Below are 24,161 nucleotides of genomic sequence, written 5' to 3'. Positions count from 1 at the left end.
ACGGCAGACAAACTGCTTTACGGTAGACTAAACGGGACTGCTGTTGTTGTGTGTTGTTACCGCGCTGGGAGGACGTTAATGAAACTGCCTAACAATAAACCCACATAAGAAACCAAGAACTCGCCCTTGATCATTCTACAGTTATGATGTCATTGGGCAGGCAAGCTGTTTATATTGTGGGAAAGCGGACGTGAGAACAAGCTGTCCCCACTCAGGTCCGCATTGAGCTGGAGGGGGCGTGGCCTCCAGCTCCGGCTGAATACCGGGAGTTTGTCGGGAGAAAATTTCTGCCGGGAGGTTTTCGGGAGAGGCGCTGAATACCGGGAGTCTCCCGGTAAAAACGGGAGGGTTGGCAAGTATGGGATTATGTCGAGCCTAATTTTCACTTGTTTTGAGTATTTCTCTTGTCATGCCTTCATTACATACACAAATGTAATCAGTGTGAGTGAGCGTGCCGGGTTTAGACTTTTACATTATTTTGTCTTTTTATTTTCCTTCTGCAGTCTTCCCTCGTTTATCGGGGTTAATTTGTACTGGACATGACCGCGAATAACTGATTTCCCGAACATGACCGCAATAAACTAATTTCCACAAAGTAGGATTATCATTGATTAATTGAATATTTACATAGCTAGATCATAAAACATGTGTGTGTCCTTCTAAATATGTTTTTTTTTCATTATTAGAGCTATCTAATCATTAAAGAACATCCATATAGTCACCTCTACACTGATCTCACCCAATATAGTAAGTAGCCTTGAGTTTGTTCAACTGTACATTACAGTACTCACCGTAAACCCGGAGGATCTTCCAAGTTCCAATGCTATGGTCGTTGCCTAGTCATTTAAACACGACTACTTCGCAGAAATACTTTATCATACCCTGGGTAATTTCTGTAAGTTTGAACTGGGCTTCTATGTGTTGAAACCAACACTGAAAAAACTGAAATCTAAGTAAGATTAAATATCTCAAATAAGGGTGATATTTGCTTATTTTCTGTCTGATAAGATAATTCTTCTCACTAAGCAGATTTCATGTAAGAGTGTTTTACTTGTTTTATGGGTTTTGGTCCTAAATTATCTCAGTAAGATATTACAGCTTGTTGCTTGGATTTTATGACCTATATTGAGTAAAACATGCTTGAAACTAGAATATCAACTGATGCAAAGTTGTGTCATTAACACTCACAAGTATAAATCTACTTTTTTAAAGTAATAATTTCTTACTTCAAGCATGAAAAAAAAAATCATGATGCATGCATATCATTATTTCAAGATAATGGCACTAGCATTTACTTAATTTAAGAATATTTTTCGACATTTTGAGCAAAAAGGTATATTTTTTTTCTACCAAGAAAAGTGCACTTGTTATTAGTGAGAATATACTTATTTTAAGGTATTTTGGGGTTCATTGAGGATAGCTAATTTTACTTGTTTTGGAAAGTCTTAACAAGCCGAATCTTCTTGTTCTATTGGCAGATAATTTTGCTTAGTTCAAATAAAATACACCTAATTTTTGTATTTCTTTTTCTTGTTTTTGAACACTGACTTTTTGCAGTGAAGGCTGAGTGTCGTTTTGCATATACTTGGTCAACAGTCACAGTGGCTATCCTTAGCTTGTTAGCAATGCATGTATTATGTTGTCATTCTACATAACTCATGCCAAAGCTGTGTTATTTATGTCAAAGATGAAGTGCCTCAGTGTTGCCAACTCCTCAGCAAAGGAAGTAGCTATTGGCTGTCCTAAAAGTCTGGTAGAAGTCGCTAGATGACAAAATCGCTTCTTTGCATACTGTATACAAAAGTGAGTTTAAAAAATTACAAGTATGATTTGAACTGCAAATTAACGCTCTTCTTTTTAGTCTTAGTTGTTTTTTATATCAATTTGTTCTACCAAATTTGATTAAAAGAATGGCGCGTTGTGATATTCATTAACGAACCTAATGACTGGCTCATTAACATGAACGATGGAATTGGGACATTGCAGTGATTTATATTAGCTTGACATGACACTGAATAAATATTTACATTTACAACTTGCTCTGTCAACGAAAATGAAAAAGTGGCAGCCTTGCACATGCACAGTTTTTTGCAGTCTGGAGGCGTATGGGTCTCCTCTCTGTACTGACACGATGAGATAGTGAGCCAGATGTTCAACATTTGTCACAGAGAGACACACACACACACACACACACACGCACACACGCACGCACGCACGCACACACACACACACACACACACACACACACACACACACACACACACACACACACACACACACACACACACACACAGACAATGTGTGTAAATGAATGAGGCTGTGTACAGTAGGCAAATCAAATTCAGTCAAGTGTAACAGTAAAGAATAATTTTCTTTTTAAATTCCAGTTAAAACGTCTGGCTAGGAACCTGGAAATTCTGACTTCTTAGTACAAACGGCATGTACCATAAAAGTCCAGACAGCAAATAATTTACGCATGCGTGGACCGTTGTAATTCCCGCCCTGTGAAGGTCTCCGCTCTGCACGCACAGCAGCAGAACCAGCGACCGGCAGCACGCGTCACTGCTTGTTAAAGACGCAGTAACTGCTGCGTTCATTTACCTCAGACAAAAGTCTCAAAAAAGTCTCCAATAACACCAAAAAAAGTTGTTAGATTTGTCGCTGGTAGCTGTTTACAAAAAAAAGACTTAGGCTGCCTCTACAGTCTACACTAAGATTATACAGGATATAACCCACCTAACCTTATCCCTGTCAACACACACACAATGCCATAGTTTAAGACCCTCTCCCCCTCCGTCCGCCGGCGCAATGCGACCTAGTACGCATGCGCGGAAAATGGCATATATTACGTCATAGTCACCTCTGACCTGGAAGTGTATCCTTACCCGGCAGTCTGATATGTGAAGTATGTCAATGTAGACTATTGCCAAATTTATTTGAAGAGTAAACCTTGCTTACCTCACCATCAGCAGCTGTTAGACTCGCCCTATTGTAGTGAATCACACCTGAACCATCATACATGAATCAAATCTTTAATGGACGTGTGAAAGTAAACAATGTGATAAAGAACATTTTACAACAATCAATCTAGGGATATAGATATCTGGTCAGGACACTCACTCTTTTACCTTCACCTTCATTGTCCATTCTTGCAATCCTGCCTGTGAAACCATGAAGTGGGTTCACAGTAGTTATGGAATACAAAACTAGACGTTGAGTAATCGCTCGACATACATGGTGGACAATAACCGATACAGTCTGTTTTGCTAGCCCAAATGCATTCGTTGTTTTCCGTAGTCTTCCCTCGTCGGCCAGGTAATACAAAGCACACGCTACCTTTTTTATCACATCCACGGGAGCCCTCATTTTCGTTGTCTCCCCTTCGACAAATGGACAAAGTTTTTCGCTAAGTAGAATCACAGCTGACATGCACATTCGAAAGTTCTTTTGCTATTCCTCTGGCACAACACACTCGTTGAAAAACATATCCCACCAGGCTGCCGGTCTTCCAGACCTTATCCAAAACCGTGTTACGGCTCAGACCCCTGCCGTCTGTGCGCACCTCGGGACACGCCCACGGGTGCGCACATCCAGGGACGCGCCGCGCGCGTCTCCGCCCTGCAGCAGCCACCAGCTGCAATCACTCATCAGAAATCTGCACACCTGAGATTGATGAGGGTGTGCCGGATAAAGGCAGGGTGGACCCAAGGATCGGCGCGGGAACTTAGTTTTCTCATGGTGTTCAGTAAGCAAAAAGCTTTATGCTCTATTCTTGTTTTCCCTCTCCGTGGCTTACTTGTCCCTTGTTTTCTCCCGTGTCCCCGCAGTACCCTCCGTCGCCTGGACAGTGAGCTGTGCGTCTCACGGTTCCCTGAATCTTCCCCTGTGTTTTGGACGGCCTTCCTCGTTTCCCGACTCCTCGCTCGCCCCCCGGACTCTGACGTCTCTCTCTGCCCCACAGACCCCTCGCGCATCTTGGACCCCTTTTGCCTTGCCCAATTTGGACTTGTCTACTTCCTCATCCAACATCACGGTAATACACAACAGCTAACTACACACATAGTCTTACATCACACACTCTGGTATTTTGGTCACACACTTCATTCTATAGTTTAGTTGTATTGTTTATTATTATTATTATTTATATATATATATATATATATATATATATATATATATATATATATATATATATATATATATATATATATATATATATATATATATATATATATATATATATAAATGATAAATGATAAATGGGTTATACTTGTATAGCGCTTTTCAACCTTCAAGGTACTCAAAGCGCTTTGACAGTATTTCCACATTTACCCATTCACACACACATTCACACACTGATGGCGGGAGCTGCCATGCAAGGCGCTAACCAGCAGCCATCAGGAGCAAGGGTGAAGTGTCTTGCCCAAGGACACAACGGACGTGACTAGGATGGTAGAAGGTGGGGATTGAACCCCAGTAACCAGCAACCCTCCGATTGCTGGCACGGCCACTCTACTAGTGGTAGTACTGGTGGCTGTGCTGATGGGGTAGCGCAGCCGCACCCAGACAGGCTACCCCCGGCCAGACTTATTCCACCTATTTTTCATTTTTCCCAGCCACAGCCACCAGCCCCCTGGCTAACCCCTGAGCTGGCACCAGCCCCCTGGCTAGCCCCTCAGCTGGCACCAGCCCCCTAGCTAACCCCTGAGCTAGCACCAGCCCCCTGGCTAGCCCCTGAGCTAGCACCAGCCCCTCGGCTAGCCCCTGAGCTAGCACCAGCCCCTCGGCTATCCCCTGAGCTATCCCCAGCCCCTCGACTAGCCTCCGAGCTAGCCCCAGCCCCTCGACTAGCCTCCGAGCTAGCCCCAACCCCTCGACTAGCCTCCGAGCTAGCACCAGCCCCCGAGCTAGCACCAGTCCCCAAGCTAGCCTCCGAGCTAGCACCAGTCCCCAGGATAGCCCCCGCGTCTCCACCAGCTCCCAGGCTGGCCCCGACCTTCGCACCTCGGCCTGCAGCGCCGACCTCAGCACCTCGGCCTGCAGCGCCGACCTCTGCACCTCGGCCAGCAGCGCCCACCCCAGCACCTCGACCTGATCCTCAGCCGTCCTCCTCGTCTCCGGCGCCGCCAACGTCTGCTGCTTCCACGCCTGCATCGCCGATGACGTCCGCTGCTACCACGCCGCCGATGACGTCCGCTGCTTCCACGCCTCCGACTTCATCCTCTTTGCCTCAGACGTCACCTCCTCAGTTCCGGCGAGACGCGCCATGGCGCCCCTCGTGTCTGCCTTCCCAACGGCCAAGATGGTGGCCATTCCTGGGTCGCCCGGTGTCTTTTTGCCGTCACCTCCCCTTAGTAGTAACCATAACAAACCGTCGCTCAACATTGCTATGTTGCCGTCTGAGATGTGTCGTATCCGAAATAGCTGCAATCGCACGTTTCCTTCTCCTAAGTTATTCATGTGTGATTTCTACAAGCGCCTGTACATGTAGAAGAATGAGTAACACGGGCATGTCTGGATGATTCGCCTCCATCTTTCTCGTGGTTACCTCCGAGTGGAAACCGTTTTTTATGAAGCCGGTTCAGGCGCGTTCTTTCTGATGTCACTTCCTCTCCGAACTCTGTTTATAAAAGATCAATGAGTCCATTCAGAGCTAGGAGCCGGAGATTCAAGAAATAGACGGTGCACTTACCCGTGTAAAAAAATATACAAGGAGGGGGACCTTAAACGATGGGTTAGTGTGGCTGACACGTAACCTGACTCTCGCCAGATCCTTGTAGTTCGCTGAGCTCCACACAAGGAGCTTCCATACAGACATAAGTTTAACTTATGTCACTTAGCCGAATGTTAAACATAAGTTTAACTTATGTCTGGCGACTTGTCCAGGGTGTACCCCGCCTTCCGCCTGATTGTAGCTGAGATAGGCTCCAGCGCCCCCCGCGACCCCGAAGGGAATAAGCGGTAGAAAATGGATGGATGGATGGATGTATTGAAGCTAAAAATCCTTGTAGTTCGCTGAGCTCCACACAAGGATCTGGGACTTCTCAATAGGAGATGTATTTCAGAAGGCGGGGCCTTGTAAAAAAAAGTTTTGTATTTGATTGGATAGACCACTTGTCCGTTATCTTGAATGACATGCTACTTCAACCACTCACATCGAAATCAACCCGTGACGCTGATGATAGCGAGGCTGGGAAATCCAAAACAGAACAGCCGACATATTGGATAACGACAGAATGAAAAGTTAGAGAACTTTTACTGAAACAACGCAGCAATGTCAGTAGACGATCAATGTCGTTTGTGCAAAGGAAATATGCGAATAAAAGGCTTCATTGGGAAGCCTTCATTTCTCCTTCACCACCAGTGGAGCGATTTGGTAAATCAAGCTCTTGCCAAACCCGGTCACCAATAAATGCCTTCAAAACCGTTTTCTGTTCATCTTTTAAAGAATTAATATTCAATAGATTCGACAAAACAGTTGCAATAGCAGAATCAATGTCAGCACACCACTCCTCGCTGCGTGCCGCCATTGTTGTTTGAATCAAACAGTCGCTTCGGCGCTAGGTCACATCTATGGAATCCCGCCCGTCGATCCTGATTGGTTCATTATTTTTTGCTATCCTGAAGGCGTTTGCATTGCCCTCAAGCCCAGATCTTTGTGTGGAGCTCAGCGAACTACAAGGATCTGGCGAGAGTCAGGTTAGCTGACACGGGATTTAGCAACACGGCCCTCTTAAATTAAATGTGTTCATCTCCACTTTGCAGGACAGTGAGGATATGTTTATGGCTGCTAGCGGTGTCACTTAGCCGAATGTCCGATGCTACGACCTGCTGTTGTCTTCTGATAACACTCGCAAGTCTCACCGATGTAGAGATGTGTTATTAATGAGACAGGAGTTGAATAATGTCCATCAAAAATGTGTTCTACCAAAAGTTGGTTAACTTTAGGTTGTTCTAGTGAAGATAGATTAGCGCCAACATTAGCCGCTTGTTGTTGTTAGCATGGTTCACCCAAAACCCGGAAACAGAATTCCCTCTTGGGGACAAATACTGCATTGTAACATATAAAATAGGAAAGTATTTAACATTTAATTTTGGCCCAAAAAAAACTAAATGCTTGTAAACAAACAATTTCAAAAAAATCTGCAAAGTTGTGAACCTGCGATTTTTGAAGCGATGTAGCGAAGAGGTTTGTGTTAGTTATCCTTAAAAACCTGCAAGAAGCAATTGCATGACAGTCATGCCATAACCTAGCTCGCCTATTCCAAAAATGCCAAAGGAGGTTAAGGTTTTCCAACCAAAGCCAGATTAGAGCGCTTACACTTTATACTTGTCTAATAAATTGGGTTGACTATCACAGTAATACTGTAATATCCATCTAACCGAACTGATGTTTGGAGAGTTGGCTAATGTTGAATGTGTTTGAGCACTGCACATTCCACTCTTCATTCGACCCTTTTTGTTGTTTTAGGTATTTGTCAAAGTGCTGTATGATTAATCTTCTGTTCTGTGAAGTTCAAATCCTGGATGTTCCTCTGCTATCTGCTGATCTAAAACAGAGTACATTCTAGAGAGGTCTGCAAAAACTTTAGTTGGCTTTTTGTCATGCTTTGCTGTGTATGTTGTAAAACAAAATAATAAACGTTGCCAGTGAAAACTTCAATACAAAATATTATCAGTCCAAACTGTGTACCTAAAATCAAATAAAACAATATTAAGCCTAGGTATAGTAAATGTGTAATTTATATTATTTCCGTATGTTCCACTGGAATATGATAACTCAAACGCACAATCTGTGTCGTGAATGTGGAGACAGACTGGGAAGGTCTGGTATAAATTAGGAATTGTGATTACCTAATCGTCATGTAAGAGGAGAACCCCTCCTCCAACTTTGACCCAAGTCAAAGTTTAATTAGCACCTGTTTGAAGCACACCCTTTGTTGTTCTTGGTCCTCTCTGTGCTCTCTGTGGCGTTTGTTTGCAATGTTGTTCTTGTTTCACAGTTGTCACATTGTCACGGAATTGTCAAAGCTACCCCGCCATACGCAATTTGATATTTCCGGTGCTCCGCAATACATTTTGACTGCCGTGCTAACTGCAAGAGTCACAGCTCAGTGACTTAGGTGTAGCATGTAATAAGATCACTGTCCAAATCTGCTCAGTGACATGTGTTCTAATGACTTCAGAGATCATCTGTTCAAGTACTAAGAGCACTCATTCGTGACACTACTACCTATTTTTATCTCAATGGATGTTGACAATAATGACCTGCTGCAGAGTGGGGTAGACAACACGTCACTGGGAACCTTAATAACCAAACTAACAGGCGAGAGTTACATCTTCGCTTTAAAAGCTTCTTTGCCTGCCTTCGCTTTGGCAAGCAGCCGTGATGTTTCCACCAGCCGCTGCGGTGTTAGCGAAAAAAACAAACAAACTGTATGATCTTGATGAGACCTGACATCTGTCCATATGTTCTCTTGCATTTGATGTCAAAGTCAGAGTGCATGAACGACAATCTGTGTAATGAGATCCCACGCGACATCTGTAGTCCTTCTTTAATGACTTGACGGGTAACCATGGGGGAGTATTTTAGGAAAAAGGTAACACCTTTGGCATAAAATACTTGATATACATATCAGTCACCCAGGTGATAGTATCCTCAAATACTAATTTGTACATTCTTGGCCAACATAATTTTACTCACAAGCCAATTTAGCCTTAATTCTACTAGGGTTTTTTCAAGACTTATCTCCAGCAAAAGTGCATCGATTCTATGACATTGCAAAATGTATATTTTTCTGAAAGGGGTTATATCATGCGAAACCCACGGTTCCTACCTGTTTTTCCCCAAAAATTTAATTCAAACAATAGAGGCGTGGCGGAGATATCCGTAAGACAATTTTGACTTGTTCCAGACGAGCAGTTGCCATTGTTACAACAGCGGATATCTCATCACATGGTAGAGGTTTACCTGAATTTTTATTTAGTTGTAGTCCAAACAAAAATATGTCCACAGTGCAACCCAAAGATCAAACATGTTTCCTGTGTTGGTTGTATAAACTAGCAACACAAACACACAAACTTCCAGTCTCATCTGAGGAAGTAAGGAGTCCCTGGTTAACTTTTGTGTATTAGAATAAATATGCACTTAATTTCACCCATTTGTTTTTAACTTCATGTGACAATAAACTGTTTGATTAAGCACATATGCAGCTGCATCTCCGACCTTCGGGCCTGCCTGACTGCTATCTGTTGCGTTGGGGACATTGATGTGTGTTTTGGTACATCTAATCACTGGTACAAGGCTAAAATAATGATGGCTCGTGTAACCTCAAGTTCAAGCTGTCTTCAATAGCTAAATAATGGTAGAAAGTTTAGATGTTAGTTATCAGTTATCAATATTTGTCCTTTATAATGATAATTTTAATTAGCTACAGAAGCTTGTGACAACAATTCCCCTCATCGATGAATGTAACAACTCAAGCTTCTCCTCGTTATCAATTTATTTTTCCTTGGACTGCCCCCCACCTCCGTGAACACTCTTTGACCATGGACTCATTGACCCATTGGACTTGTCTGCTCCTGTGCTATAAAAAGAGTGAAGAATTCTTCATTGGGGCTGACTTTTGGCAGAAGCTCGCTCTTGTGGAGGCACCCGCTCGTGGTGTTTACGTACGCAATCGACAATAAAAAAATAAAAACATGGGTAGAGTGTAAGGATACCTACTTGGGGTACCTGACGTGGGGCCCAGTGAGAAATGCTAACAAAACCTGGCTGAGATACACCCCAGTTCCTACAATGAATGGCAACAATGGATACAATAAAACAATCAGTCCAGTAATAGTAGATTAACAAAAATAATAATTTGCTATCGATGTAGCATTGTTAGCTTATACTGTACAGTAGTGTTAGCTTAACCAGCCTACATGTAGATGAGCTATGAACAGGCTATGTATAATGCTATATTACTGCATGGATGTACATACCGTATTTTTCGGACTATAAGGCGCACTTAAAATCCTTTCATTTACTCAAAAAACGACGGTGTGCCTTATAACCTAGTGAGCCTAATGTACAGATTATTTCTGGTTGTGCTTACCGACCTCACAGTAATTTTATTTGGTATATGGTGTAATAATAAGTGTGACCAGTAGATGACAGTCACACATAAAAGAAACTGCAGGTTGACTGACGCCTGTTCAATAAATGATGCTACCAAGTACCTGTAAGAAAGCAAGACCAAAATATTGATGTTTCATTGACCACATAGAACATTACACACAGTGCTCAAAAATCTGTCAAAATGTAATACGACTTTAGTAAGCTAATAAACCGCACCGCTTGATGTAACGCGGAGCATTGCGGCTACCAAAGTCAGATGTACTGTGCTTCAACGTGTGGGTAATATTAAAATGTGACTATGTGATTATGAGGGACAAGAGGTAGAAAATGGACGGATTGATCTATTTGAACATTTACCGTTAATATCTGGTTATTTTCTGTTTTAACATGTTCTATCTACACTTCTGTCGAAATATAATAATCATTCAATCTTCTGTTGTTTGGATACTTTACATAGGTTTTGTCTGATACTACAAATTTGGGTATCGATCCGATACCAAGTAGTCCCTCAAAAAAAGAAAAAATATTTTGTGATGATTAAAAATCTAAATGTAATCATCGTAATGTCGATGAGATACGGCTCTTGTACTTGATATCATTACAATTGATATCTGTGTAGACCCACCCTTTTGTTTATATTCAAGCGTGTTAGCTTGCTGTTAGCGGTTAGCTACTGTATCCTCCAACGGTTTGTAGTGAAGCATGTTTAGCTATTCCTCGTCCTGCAGGGATGATACTTGTAAGAAACATACTCTATTTATCGCCATGGAGGCAAGGATTAGTGATTTAGAAATAGCTTAAACACTACGGACAAATGCTAGTCGCTAGCTAGAAATTAGCTACCTCTGTTTAAAAGCACCGTTTGCATAGCAGTGCTTCAGTGTTTATAGCTCCACCTTTATCATTATGTTTAAAGCCAAAATACGTCCATACTGCCTCTTTTGTACTCACACTGTTTATTTTTGCAGGTGCTGTGAGTGCAAGTGTTGACTAACATGCGCCGCGGCTTGTTTGCAAACATTGTCATCGTGGCGCACATCATGTCGATGAAAAAAAAAGTACTGGTATTTTTCAAAAGCAGTAAAGTACAGCTTTACTTTATTAGTACCGGTATACCGTACACCCCTAATATACTGTATGTATACCGTATCTTCCGGACTATAAGGCTCACTTAAAATCTTTTTTTTCTTCTCAAAACTCGACAGTGCGCCTTTTGGTTTTTCTTACCGACCTCAAAGCAATTTTATTTGGTACATGGTGTAATGATAATTGTGACCAGTAGATGGCAGTCAAACATAAGAGATACGTGTAGACTGCACTATGATGGCAATATGACTCAAGTAAACGACACCAATATTTTATATGTTCCATTGAAAATATAGAACATTACACATGGAGTTCAAAAATCTATCAAAATGTTTTAGTATGACTTTGGTAAGCTATGAAGCCGCAACGCTTGATGTGCTTCAACATACGAGTATTATTATGGTGTGTGTATAAGGTAAGACATATTATCTGGCGTTTTGTTTCGCAATGTTATGCAAAAGCAATTTTTCTTACCTTGTGGTACCTGCTGATCTGTATTTGGGATCTGCATTAATCCTGAAAAATTGTGCGTATCCGCTTTTGTAGTCCGTGCTGTCACCGTAGTCGATAAGCTTCTTCTTTTCCTCTATCTTCTTGTTATGTTGCCATTTCTAGTAAAAAGTAGTGTAAAGTTCTTACTTATATCTGTCAGTAAAGTCGCCATGAAAGCGCTAAAACATACCGGTGTAGTGAGTTTACATTATTCACCCAAGGAACTTTAGTAATTAGAGAGTTGCGGTCGGACGGTTTTTCACAGGACACATTTCTGGTTTTGTTGTGTCCGGATGAGGAGATGCTGCTCCGTTATTGATTTAAGTAAAGTCTGAATGTCATTAAAACAGTTAGCTCCATCTTTAGATACTTCTTCCACTCCCGTCCTTGCACGCTACACCGCTACAACAAAGATGACGGGGAGAAGACGCTGCCGAAAGTGAGCCACGTAAATAAGACCGCCCACAAAACGGCGCTTCCGGAAGCGACTGTCAGAAAGCGGCTTGAAGATGATCTGTAAAACATAATCTATGCAACATTTTGACCAAAGAACCACCATTACATGTTATGTAGACCATAAGGTTGTGTGGTTGTGTTGTGTAGAGTGGTTGTTTTTTCAATTTAGAAAAAATAAATAATAATATGACTCCTTTAATGCGCCCTATAATCCGGTCGCCTTATAAATGAAAAAATATCAAAAATAGACCGTTCATCGGCAGTGCGCCTTATAATCCGGTGCACCCTATGGTCCGGAAAATACGGTATATCTTTATATATGTTGCATTGATTTCAGTGTCCAGAGCAAACGCACTTCCTAATTTTGTCAAGAAATGTGTGTTCCCATTTCCGGCAACAAACCTGTGTGTTTCCTAATCATGGCAGACTTGGTAATAGACGACGAAGAGGACTATTTTTGGGCAAATGAGGATTCACAACCTTACCTTTTTGAACCTGATTATACAGATGATGAATTGCTGGTTATAGAAGAGCAACAAGCACACAAATAGGGTAAAACAATGCAGCAGACAGGGGCAAGAAGAGAATCAGGACCGGCATGACTTGGCGTTGTAAATGTGGAACTTACCAAGCTATGCCGACACAAATGGCACACAAAGTTATTATCGATGGAAGCTTTTTGTATCTGGCGAGGAGGACACTTCAAAGAAACCGCATCACAACTGTTTGCGCTAACAAACCCTGCAGTCGTAGAAACTTTCTTCCACTTACACAAAATCAACTGCCTAAAATGTACCCGGCCAGCTGGACCAAACGGACAAATGTTCCACAATTAAGTCACTATAATATTGATCATGATACATGTAGCACGTCATGTTTGATAATACAACTACAGTTGTGGTCAAAAGTTTACATACACTTGTATGTGGGCTCTGTACCGAGGATGTCGTTGTGGCTTGTACAGCCCTTTGAGGCACTTGTGATTTAGGGCTATATAAATAAACATTGATTGATTGATTGATAAACAACATAATGTCATGGCTGTCTTGAGTTTCCAACACTTTCTACAAGTCTTATTTTTGTGTGATAAAGTGATTGGAGCACATACTTGTTGGTCACAAAAAACATTCATGAAGTTTGGTTCTATTATGGGTCTACTGAAAATGCGACCAAATCTGCTGGATCAAAAGTATACATACAGCAATGATTGTAAATAATGTAAATAATTCAATGTGATTATCTTGTGTGATGACTGTATTATGATGATAGTATATATGATAGTATATATCTGTATCATGAATCAATTTAAGTGGACCCCGACTTAAACAAGTTGAAAAACTTATTCGGGTGTTACCATTTAGTGGTCAATTGTACGGAATATGTACTTCACTGTGCAACCTACTAATAAAAGTCTCAATCAATCAATCAATCAATCAATCAATCAATCAATATTTGGTTACATGTCCCTTGGCAAGTCTCACTGCAATAAGGCGCTTTTGGTAGCCATCCACAAGTTTCTGGCAAGCTTCTGGTTGAATTTTTGACCACTCCTCTTGACAAAATTGGTGCAGTTCAATTAACTTTGTTGGTTTTCTGACCTGGATTTGTTTCTTCAGCATTGTCCACACGTTTAAGTCAGGACTTTGGGAAGACTAAAACCTTAATTATAGCCTGATTTAGCCATTCCTTTACCACTTTTGACGTATGTTTGGGGTCATTGTCCTGTTGGAACACCCAACTGCACCCAAGACCCAACCTCCGGGCTGATGATTTTAGGTTATCCTGAAGAATTTGGAGGTAATCCTCCTTATTCATTGTCCCATTTAAAGCACCAGTAAAACACCAGTTCCATTGGCAGCAAAACAGGCCCAGAGCATAATACTACCACCACCATGCTTGACGGTAGGTATGGTGTTCCTGGGATTAAAGGCCTCACCTGTTCTCCTCCAAACATATTGCAGGGTATTGTGGCCAAACAGCTCAATTTTTGTTTCATCTGGCGTTTCATAAGGCGATGGATGTGTTACTACGCTTTAAAAGTTCCTCAGTGTTCACCTTACTATACCAATATCGCTACAGCTTATTATTATACGGGTAACAAAACGTAAACAAAGAATTGTTGGCGGATTTTAGATGTGTTTTTAGAGTATTTACACTCCCATTAGCTGCTTTGCTTGCCACCGAGAACAAGCTGATTATTACAAATTAGAAAGCAAAATAAAATAAAATTCTCTAATGAGGATTGTGAACGTTGGGCCCCTAAGAAGTGCACTTCCAGTCTAATAAGGGAACTGCAGGAGATATTTGGGCTCATTACAAACAAAAGGATAACAGACATGTTGAACATAAAAAGACAGCAAGGGTAAAAAAAAGGCCCCACTGACCCCTCTTTTGTAGATTCCCTCAGAGATGAGCCAGCGTTACAGCTGCAGAGGTCAGCCAGCACACAAGGTGACGCCGACACGGCTCAACATCAAAGTTAAGTCCAGCAGCGGTCATGCTCCCTGTGAGCCTGCATGAAAACAGCAGCACTAATCCCACCAAGGCCTCACTGTTGCTCTTAAGGAGTGGACAGAGGGTGTGCAAAACCCCCAGACAGTTGACTCAGTTGAATCGAAAACGTTACCTTTGATGTATGAATTGCGGCCTCTGCACTTTAGTCCTATTTTTTGTGGAGGAGTGAGGAGGAGTGCTGCTTTACGAGGGTTTCACTTTCATCATGTTTTCGTGTCAGAGACGAGTATTAAATACTCATGTCTATATGGACATTCCACCAAATGGGTGCCATTTTCTTGTGGTAAATCTCTTCAAATAAAGTTAATATTAATATTGCCACATGCCTTTATGCTAATAGGATGTTAAAATTAAGCACGTTAGAGATATTGAATAAAAATAGTATTTAAAAAAAATAAACAAATATTTAGGTGAGAGGACTGTACTGAAAATTTAAACTCCTGCCACTTGTCCAGTCATATTTTAAAATATCAGCAAATACACAGAAAAAATAATTAATTGACTTAAAGATTGGGATGATGCTACTTACTGTGCACTATGTGACTTGTGGGATTTTTTATTTTTTTTAAAGGGGTTATGTGGTAGCGTAACTGGACTGAGTGAAAACATCTGGAACACAACTGAAGTGTGAATTTCACTATTTTCTGTAAGAAGTATATTTGGGAAGAGAAGTACCACAAATATATTTAAAAAATGTAACATATCTGAAGGATTTTAATTATTGAATGTAATGATAAAGTCTCGTTTTTAGGACACGGGGCCACAGATAACAAATGCATTTTTTTCAGTATTGAAGGTTTAGACATTATACAGTACATTGAATATGCAACCAGATCAATGTGCCTGATAAAAACATTTATTGCACAGTTAAATATATCATGCATTTATACATTTTATACACAGGGGACGCACATGGCAGATATTTACTGGAATGGCCCCAATAGCCTTTCTAGCTGCAGGGAACACATCTTCAAAGTAGAATTTGATTAAATGCTGACTATGCGATCTTTGTAAGCTTCTTAATTCAAAACTTTATGGTTAGAAGTAGTGTTGTGGTATTACGGAAAACCACGAGAGACAACGTTTTTTCCACCCCAACCAAACTGGATATTACACGATTTATCGTCACAAAGTGATTTTTGCAAAGAAATAATTGTTATTATTATTTTTTAAATAAATGACACTTCTCACTGTATTGTCTCCTTATGTCAGCATAACAACTTAGAACCTCTTATCATTTCTCTCCCCTCTTAAATCCCATAAAAGTGGTAGCCTAAGCTACGACACCTCACCTAATGTCATCTCAGTGCCCGCTCGTGTGTGGCGATTGTGTGTTTTAGTGCTCCAGTGTTTGCTTTCATTTGAATGTCTGAGTGCTGACAAGTTTCAGCCCGCTAATTAAGCATGACTGTCTGGGTCTAATGTTGAATCTGCAACTTATTAAGCCAACAGCTGGTCCGAATCAGGAAACCAGATAAGGAGCTGCGAAAGATATCTGTGCTAAATTGGTTTCCCTCAGCAGGATGTTTGTCAGGATCAAGAGTCGTTCTTACCAGTCACATGTGAAAAAGAAAGAATGTTGCATTTGTAGCTTCTAATCATGTGTAACATTTTTATTCAGAGTCAGTCCAATTCAATATATTCATCAATTATCAATTTATTAAAATAAGAAACAAGCATTATTAGTCAGAAAAAAATATGATTAAACTATCAACAGAAATAACTAAAGCAAAAAGTGAAGTTTAGTTGTACATGTTATTATGAATTTCTCACAAAATCTCCAATAGCAAACACATGCATTTAGGAGTGAGTTAGAATAGTATTTACAAATAAGTGTAAGTATAATTTTGTCATACATGCATGCCTCTTTGGTTATAACGTCATTGTTCTTGAAAATAATCAGTGCACAGAAAAGAAGGCTGATGCTCAGACACATTTTCCCACAGTCCTCTGCTGTAGCCTGAGGTAACACCGCTACACCAGAGTCATGACCTTTAGAGAGGCAGGTTGGAAGCGACGGATCTTCTTCTTCAGGGCTCGAGAGGCTTTGATGCGGCAGGACGAGGGCTCCGGTCGTGGGAGTTGCTGGAGTGTCTGTCCAGCTGCAGTGGGCCCAAGCGTAGCCTCAGCCCATACTAAGTCTCCCTCCACCTCAAGGTTGTCCAACTGGTCCACCTCGTCCAGGGAAAGGCTGCTTTCTGAGTCTGAGAAGGATTGAAAGCTTTGGCTGGATTCGCTATCCCCAAAGCGATTGGTGGTGTTGTCGCTCATCTCCCCATCGCTACTTGCAGCAATAGTGGAGTGAAATAGCGACATGCACTCAGCGGAGTACTCAGACTCGCATCGAGGTGGGTACTGGCTGGATATGCAGTGAGGTGCTGGGGGGTATCTGGCATTGAGATTACTATGGAAAGTATTAGCTGACATAGAGCTCATTAAGGGGTGGGGTGGTCCTATCCATTGGCCTGACCTGGCGCTCATGCTGCGGACCAAATGCATGCCTCCTGGTACTTGGGAATGGAAATCTTTGGGCCACTGTCGCTGTCCACTTGATGCTTGGAACTTCTCCCCATCAGATAACCACTTGACAGCCCCTTGTCTCTTCTTTCTCTGATCCACCGGCTGCTCATACTCTCCACATTGTAATCTACGGCTTTTGTTGGACTTGGTAGCAGCTTGGACAGGGTATGGCTTTGAGTGGACCTTGTGAGTGTACATCAATACAGGGCCACACAGGCTGGAGTCTGAGCCTGAACCCTGTTTGCGCTCCTCGTTTGGACAGCTGGGGTATTTCTGGAGCAGCTTTGCCTTTCCTGACCTTCTCGCGTCTCCCTTGGATCCACCAGATTCTCGTGTTCTTTCGACAGATGAACATCCATGCGACTGCCTCAGTCCTCGAGGCTTTCTCTCTTCGGTCTTTCTTCTAAGTTTTATTGCTTTGGTTTTACGATCAGCCTGTCTCACCTTGACCCTCTGAGTCCCAGCTGGGACAAATTTTGCGTGGACAAACTCGAGGGAGCCTCTGTGGCCATTGTGCACCTCAAAGCTTTGACTGTCCTCTGCGCTTGAGCTGTGTGACAAGACTGGTCTTTGCCTATGACCCTTCTTCTCTACCAGCCTTGATTTTGAGTTATCCCCACATGTCTTCTGTGCTTGGCCTCTTGATACAACATGGGTTTTGTCCTTCTTCCTCAGTGATGACATAGTTACCTCATCAGAGCTGTACTCTCTCATGACAGCAGGATAGGATTGCCCATACGAAACCTCCTGAGGTCTCACTGACTGTTGGTGGTCTGCGTTATCAGTTGTTTCTGGACTGGAATGTGTCATGCGGTGTTTCCTCTGTTCATTATCTAGTGGTATGATGTTTATGGCTTGAGACGGGGGAGGTTGAGGAGGAGATACCGGTTTCTGAGGAAACACAGTTGTGACTTCAGTCGGTTTCCTCAGATAGTTGCTATGTGCCTGCATAGCCATAGGGGACATTTCAATTTGGCTTTTGCTAGAGCTGCGGTGGAGGAGTTTGTCAATATAGCCTATAGTCTTGGTATCATATCCCAGCTCAGTACACTGGAGTGTGTCAGAATCAGTCACTGGGGCTCCTTCTGCAAGTCCCAGTATGGCAGGTTCCCCACAGTGGAAAAAGATTGGGCTTTGGAGGGCCACGGCATGCAGTGGACTGGGGTAGTGGTACAGTTCAAATCCATTTCGGGACACCAAATTGCTCTGGAACTTTGGATCCATCAGGGGGATCTTTGGGTTGGGGTATGTTGGTTGTTTCTTGGCATCCACAGATTTATAGTTTAGTCCTTGAGTCATCATCCGTTCGAGGTCACCTGAAAAAACAATTAACCGTTGAATGAAAAATGCACTTCAAAAGCAGACTTTTTACACAGTTCTTGTGTTGCATATCATTATGCTGTGCAGGTGGCATGTGAGTATGCTTTAAAATTATGTTTCAAAGATTATCAATCAATCAATCAACCAAAATGTATGTATTTAGTACTTTTAATACACAGGCAAGTTGCAACATAAAGGGCCTGATAATTTGTGCTAAACTGCATGTGCAATCAAAAAAATAACACGTACGATTAGTGGGCTTGTTGCGTGCCATCTACTAAGATTGTATGTACAATTAAACAGTGGTGCAGAACGCCTTATTTAAATGAGAATTTTGCTTGTACTATAAGGGGCATCACCACAGAGCCATACTCTCATTCACTGCACATTCATGTTATAATAGATGATAAATGGGTTATACTTGTATAGCGCTTTTCTACCTTCAAGGTACTCAAAGCGCTTTGACAGTATTTCCACATTCACCCATTCACACACACATTCACACACTGATGGCGGGAGCTGCCATGCAAGGCGCTAACCAGCACCCATCAGGAGCAAGGGTGAAGTGTCTTGCCCAAGGACACAACGGACGTGACTAGGATGGTAGAAGGTGGGGATTGAACCCCAGTAACCAGCAACCCTCCGATTGCTGGCACGGCCACTCTACCAACTTCGCCACACCGTCCCCTGTTGCATGTTGTCATGCTCCTACCTGTGGCGTTTTGGGAGGCTGCACTACTGCGCACATGACCCAAAAATTGCATACTTCAAGAAGTTTTCATCATATAGGATACATGTTAGCAATATTTATTCTATGTGAAAAAATGTACGGCATTGAAAAAAATGTAAATGACACCAAAATGCATCAATTTAAGTCATTTAGCAGCTATGGAATTATAAAAGGATGTTGCTGAATAGAAAATGTGTCTAATATTTTTTTTATTTCTGACCGTCCAAATATGTCGAAACATACAACGCCGTGTGTGGAACTGTCAGTTTACGCGTCCTTTTCAAACGTGCTAAATAAAATGCAAAAACTGCTCGCAAAATGGTGATGAATGTTGCGCCATTTTGATTGATTGATTGAGACTTTTATTAGTAGATTGCACAGTACAGTACATATTCCGTACAATTGACCACTAAATGGTAACACCCGAATAAGTTTTTTAACTTGTTTAAGTCGGGGTCCACGTTAATCAATTCATGGTTATATATTTGCATTTTCTTCTCCCAGTATTGTGGGCGTTTTGATGATCAGCATATATTTTGCTTATTAATCAAGACAGAGATGCAAAATGGATTGCACGCCCTATTCTGCTCACTAGGAGACACAATCCTCTTTGCACACTTTTAGTAGATCAGCTTTACATGTACTATAAAGTTTGCACGTGTTTTAGTACACACAAACATTTAATAAATCAAGCCCAATGTGCTTTAGACCAGTGAAAAAATCCTCAGCGTAACTGTGAAAACTGATGCCGTGTCTTCTAATGACTTCCCCAAAAAAGGCATGGAAAGATAAAAAAGAATGGGATCTAAAATTGAGCCTTGGGGAACCCCACATCTTATTTCATGGGTTCCTGAGGACCATGTATCCATACTTGCATAAAAGATTAGTTCATATATAACAGAGTTTTTGTGTTTCAAACTGCTAGCTCAGAGTCAGCAAAAAGTAAAGCGTTAAAAAGGTGTTTACCTGTTGACACAGGTCTTGGTCGTCCATGTTCGGCAACGACGCAGCTCGCCCTAATCCTGCTGCTTCCCAGATGAATGCCACGGGTACTGTTGGGCTGGGTTGCGCTTTCATCAGCCGATCGGCGACGGTAAACATCCTTTTGTAATTGTGGACTAACTTGAGCGTTAGCGGGGTTCGTGGAAGGGAGGAGAAGACTCGTCTGGGAGGACGACAGGCACTCGCTGTACACTGAGGTGCAGGAGTTGGACAAGGAGCATGAGCCACCATCGCTGAGCTCGTAAAAACCTGGAGAGAGTATAAATGAATACTTAACGGCAACGTAACGTGTGAATCCTTGACTATAAACCAGCGAGTGAGCATACACACCTGAACTTGGCCTGCTGTCACTCTCCAGTTGCTCTGTGGAGGCCTTGCTCACATCCAACTTCAGCTCACTTATTTGTTGGTCCAGCTGCTGTAGGTGCGTTTTCAGTCCTACGTCCTGTTTCCGAAGACGAGACTATATAAAAAAAAAAAAGTGTTAGAGTCTAGGTCAGTCAAAAATTGTGTCAACTGGGAGAGTTAATAAGGTTTATTAAATTGGCCACAGGTGAATGTTACAGCGTTGGTTTCACTCCCGTAAATGCTTCTTCCGGTTAGTCAAGAACAAGAATGAGCTCTGACGCGAAAGTCTTCATCCTCTTTATTTCACAAAGGTAAGCCAGTCCTGTGTGTTCAAAGTTCAGTGATGTGTGGTCCCATTTCAATTGCTTGGTGACTTTCAAGGTTTATTTACGTTACATTATACATTATTACATTACAGTGCAATACATTTTCATAACATGGTCACTACTGCATAGTTTCTCTTGTTATATTCCTATTTTTACTGTTATATGTTTATTATTTTTATTCTTATTGTTATATTTTCTATTTTATTTCCATTTATACCCCCATTATTTACTTTTTACTTTTTAAATTTGATCTCAATTCTGTACACTGCTGCTGGAATTTAAATTTTCCTGAGGGAACTCTCCTAAAGGAATCAATAAAGTACTATATATCTGTCTATCTATCTGTTTTGGGAATGAGGATGTGTAGCTAAAACATTTCTGTCTTTGACAGCTTATATCAGGGGTCCCCAAACTACGGCCCGACAGCGTCCGAAATCCGGCCCGCAGGAAGTCCCAAGTTAAAAAAAAAACAAAACCTTTTTTTTCAATTATTATTTTTGAATCTGTCCTCTCTAATCCATTTTCTACCGCTTGTTAATCTCGGGGTCTCCTAGCCACTCAGGCAAATCATATATATATATATATATATATATATATATATATATATATATATATATATATATATATATATATATATATATATATATATATATATATATATATACAGCCAAATTTTTTCAACCCAATGCGGCCCCCAAGTCAAAAAGTTTGGGGACTCCTGCCTTATATTGGGACGGCGTGGCGAAGTTGGTAGAGTGGCCGTGCCAGCAATCGGAGGGTTGCTGGTTACTGGGGTTCAATCCCCACCTTCTACCATCCTAGTCACGTCCGTTGTGTCCTTGGGCAAGACACTTCACCCTTGCTCCTGATGGGTGCTGGTAGCGCCTTGCATGGCATCTCCCTCCATCAGTGTGTGAATGTGTGTGTGAATGGGTGAATGTGGAAATACTGTCAAAGCGCTTTGAGTACCTTGAAGGTAGAAAAGCGCTATACAAGTACAACCCATTTATCATTTATTTATATCCTGTATTTTGTTCCTTCTATCGGACTAGTATAGCAGTTTTATGTCAAGAAAAATGGTACATATTCTAGAATATTCCAACATCTACTGTACAGGTATCAGAACAAGAGGCGCTGCTCAGCTGTGGCTGATGATTAACCCCAGCAGGACATGGGGGAGCATGGATAAACCAGCGGTGGGTAACTCATTTCTCCCCCACAGCGAGGGGGCCGGCCATTGTGTAAACTGCTTAGAGGCTTGGGGGGTTGGGATGGAGTGGTGTTTACTTTTACTGTTACAGTTCCCTTTCAAAAAAATACACTTTTAAGTCTTATTTTCACGCGTCTGCAGCTTCGCTTCACCAAATTCGATACAATCTGCAAGGTCAAAGGAGTTATGCATTTCAACATATTGTCAACCTAATACGGTTGATGAAAAATAATATGGCCTTAGAGTACCCCACAATAAATCATTGTAACTCAAGCATGCGGGATAATCCCTGGCCTTCCTGCCAGAAGCAGCACACATGGCAGAGCTTGTCACACTTTTAGACACCAGTTGTCTGCAACACTCACACAAACTCACACCATCCTTTATTTTATTATTTCCTGGCATTAGTGGTTAATGATTGTGACTGCCCCCATGCAGTCTACACACACACACACACACACACACACACACACACACACACACACACACACACACACACACACACACACACACACACACACACACACACACACACACACACACACACACACACACACACTTTACTTTGTTTACAGCAATGAACCTGATTTATGACTCCCAATCCTGCTTCCTACCCCCAGCTGAGGGCTTGAAAGTGTGTCTGCTAATAATTGAAGATCAGCATATTGCACAAGAATGGTAAGAACACATTAAAAGATGCATGTTGATAAAGTTGAGTTTTGACTTCATACCAGCTGTTGCTTGAGCGCTGTGAGGGTCGCCTCCAGCCGCTGCTCCTCGGCCCCCATCGTCCTCATGCTCTCGTCCGGGCCAGTGAGCGGCTCCTCCCTGTCCGCCCTCAGAGCCCAGCTCACCATGTCTCTCTGCCGGTCCCGGAGCAGATGCAGTTCTTGCAGCCCGGCCAGGGCAGCCTGCAGCCTCTCCCCGACCCTGCTGCGGTCCATCCCATGCACGGCAGCGCTCATCATTCCCACGCAGGAGCTCTTCGTGCTCAGCATGATGGCGATTAGACAGCGGGCATATCCAGAAATGTCAGAGAATGATGTGAAAAGTCCTCAGTGAACGAGCGAGTCTTTACCTGCTTGGGTTTAGAACTACCTGATGATGGGACTACCCTCCAGCATAGAGATGAGATTTAAGCCCCGCCCACACACAACAAATGGCATCGCTCCCTATTGGCTGGACGCTGCGCACGCAGTCAACATCTGCTTCTAATCTTTCCCATTTAAACCAACATCATCTGCCTATCGTTCCAAAACAGGGCAAGTATCTATCTTCGGTAAATTGCGCCCTCTTGAGGTCATGTCTGTTACTGTGACTTTAGGGTCAGTGGAGTTGTGTATGATCACACATGTGTTTATAAATACACAGCATCTGAGATGTATAGAGATATTTTTTTATGTCTTTGTATGCAACAAAGACAAAAATATTTGCACTTTTTTCGGTTTGAAAATATAGATATTTTTTAAATTTCAAATATATGTTTTAGTTGGGCAGCACAGTGGAACGGGGGTTAGTGCATGTGCCTCACAATACGAAGGTCCTGAGTAGTGCTGGGTTCAATCCCGGGCTCTGGATCTTTCTGTGTGGGGTTTGCATGTTCTCCCCGTGACTGCGTGGGTTCCCTCCGGGTACTCCTGCTTCCTCCAACCGCCAAAAACATGCACCTGGGGATAGGTTGATTGGCAACACTAAATTGGCCCTAGTGTGTGAATGTGAGTGTGAATGTTGTCTCTGTCTATCTGTGTTGGCCCTGTGATGAGGTGGAAACTTGTTCAGGGTGTAAGTGCCTTCCGCCCGAATGCAGATGAGATAGGCTCAAGCACCCCCCGCGACCCCAAAAAAGGGACAAGCGGTAGTAAATGGATGGATGGATGGATGTTTTAGTTGCAAATCTGTTTTGTTTGGTTGCCAGTGGCAGGCCGTGCATTTCCCACCTAGGCCTTCAGTGATGTCCGACTTCAATGATTACCTCTCAAAATAAATGGTAAATGGGTTATACTTGTATAGCGCTTTTCTACCTTCAAGGCACTC

The 24,161-nt window shown here is 42.2% G+C and overlaps 1 protein-coding gene across 1 annotated transcript; it reads right to left on the bottom strand.

The window, feature by feature from the left end:
* Window positions 1-16,280: 16,280 nt before the first annotated feature.
* On the bottom strand, window positions 16,281-23,232 carry dact2 (dishevelled-binding antagonist of beta-catenin 2). Its single transcript, XM_062057690.1, has 4 exons — window positions 22,859-23,232; window positions 20,574-20,706; window positions 20,208-20,492; window positions 16,281-18,507 (listed from the first exon to the last, which is right to left on the bottom strand). Exons 1-4 carry the CDS (start codon window positions 23,123-23,125, stop codon window positions 16,646-16,648), a joined length of 2,547 nt encoding a protein of 848 aa, XP_061913674.1. The 5' UTR covers window positions 23,126-23,232; the 3' UTR covers window positions 16,281-16,645.
* Window positions 23,233-24,161: the final 929 nt, after the last annotated feature.

This window comes from Entelurus aequoreus, linkage group LG09, assembly GCF_033978785.1.
Source record: "Entelurus aequoreus isolate RoL-2023_Sb linkage group LG09, RoL_Eaeq_v1.1, whole genome shotgun sequence".
Classification (NCBI taxonomy): Eukaryota; Metazoa; Chordata; class Actinopteri; order Syngnathiformes; family Syngnathidae; genus Entelurus; species Entelurus aequoreus.
This window is presented reverse-complemented; position numbering and strand designations above follow the sequence as displayed.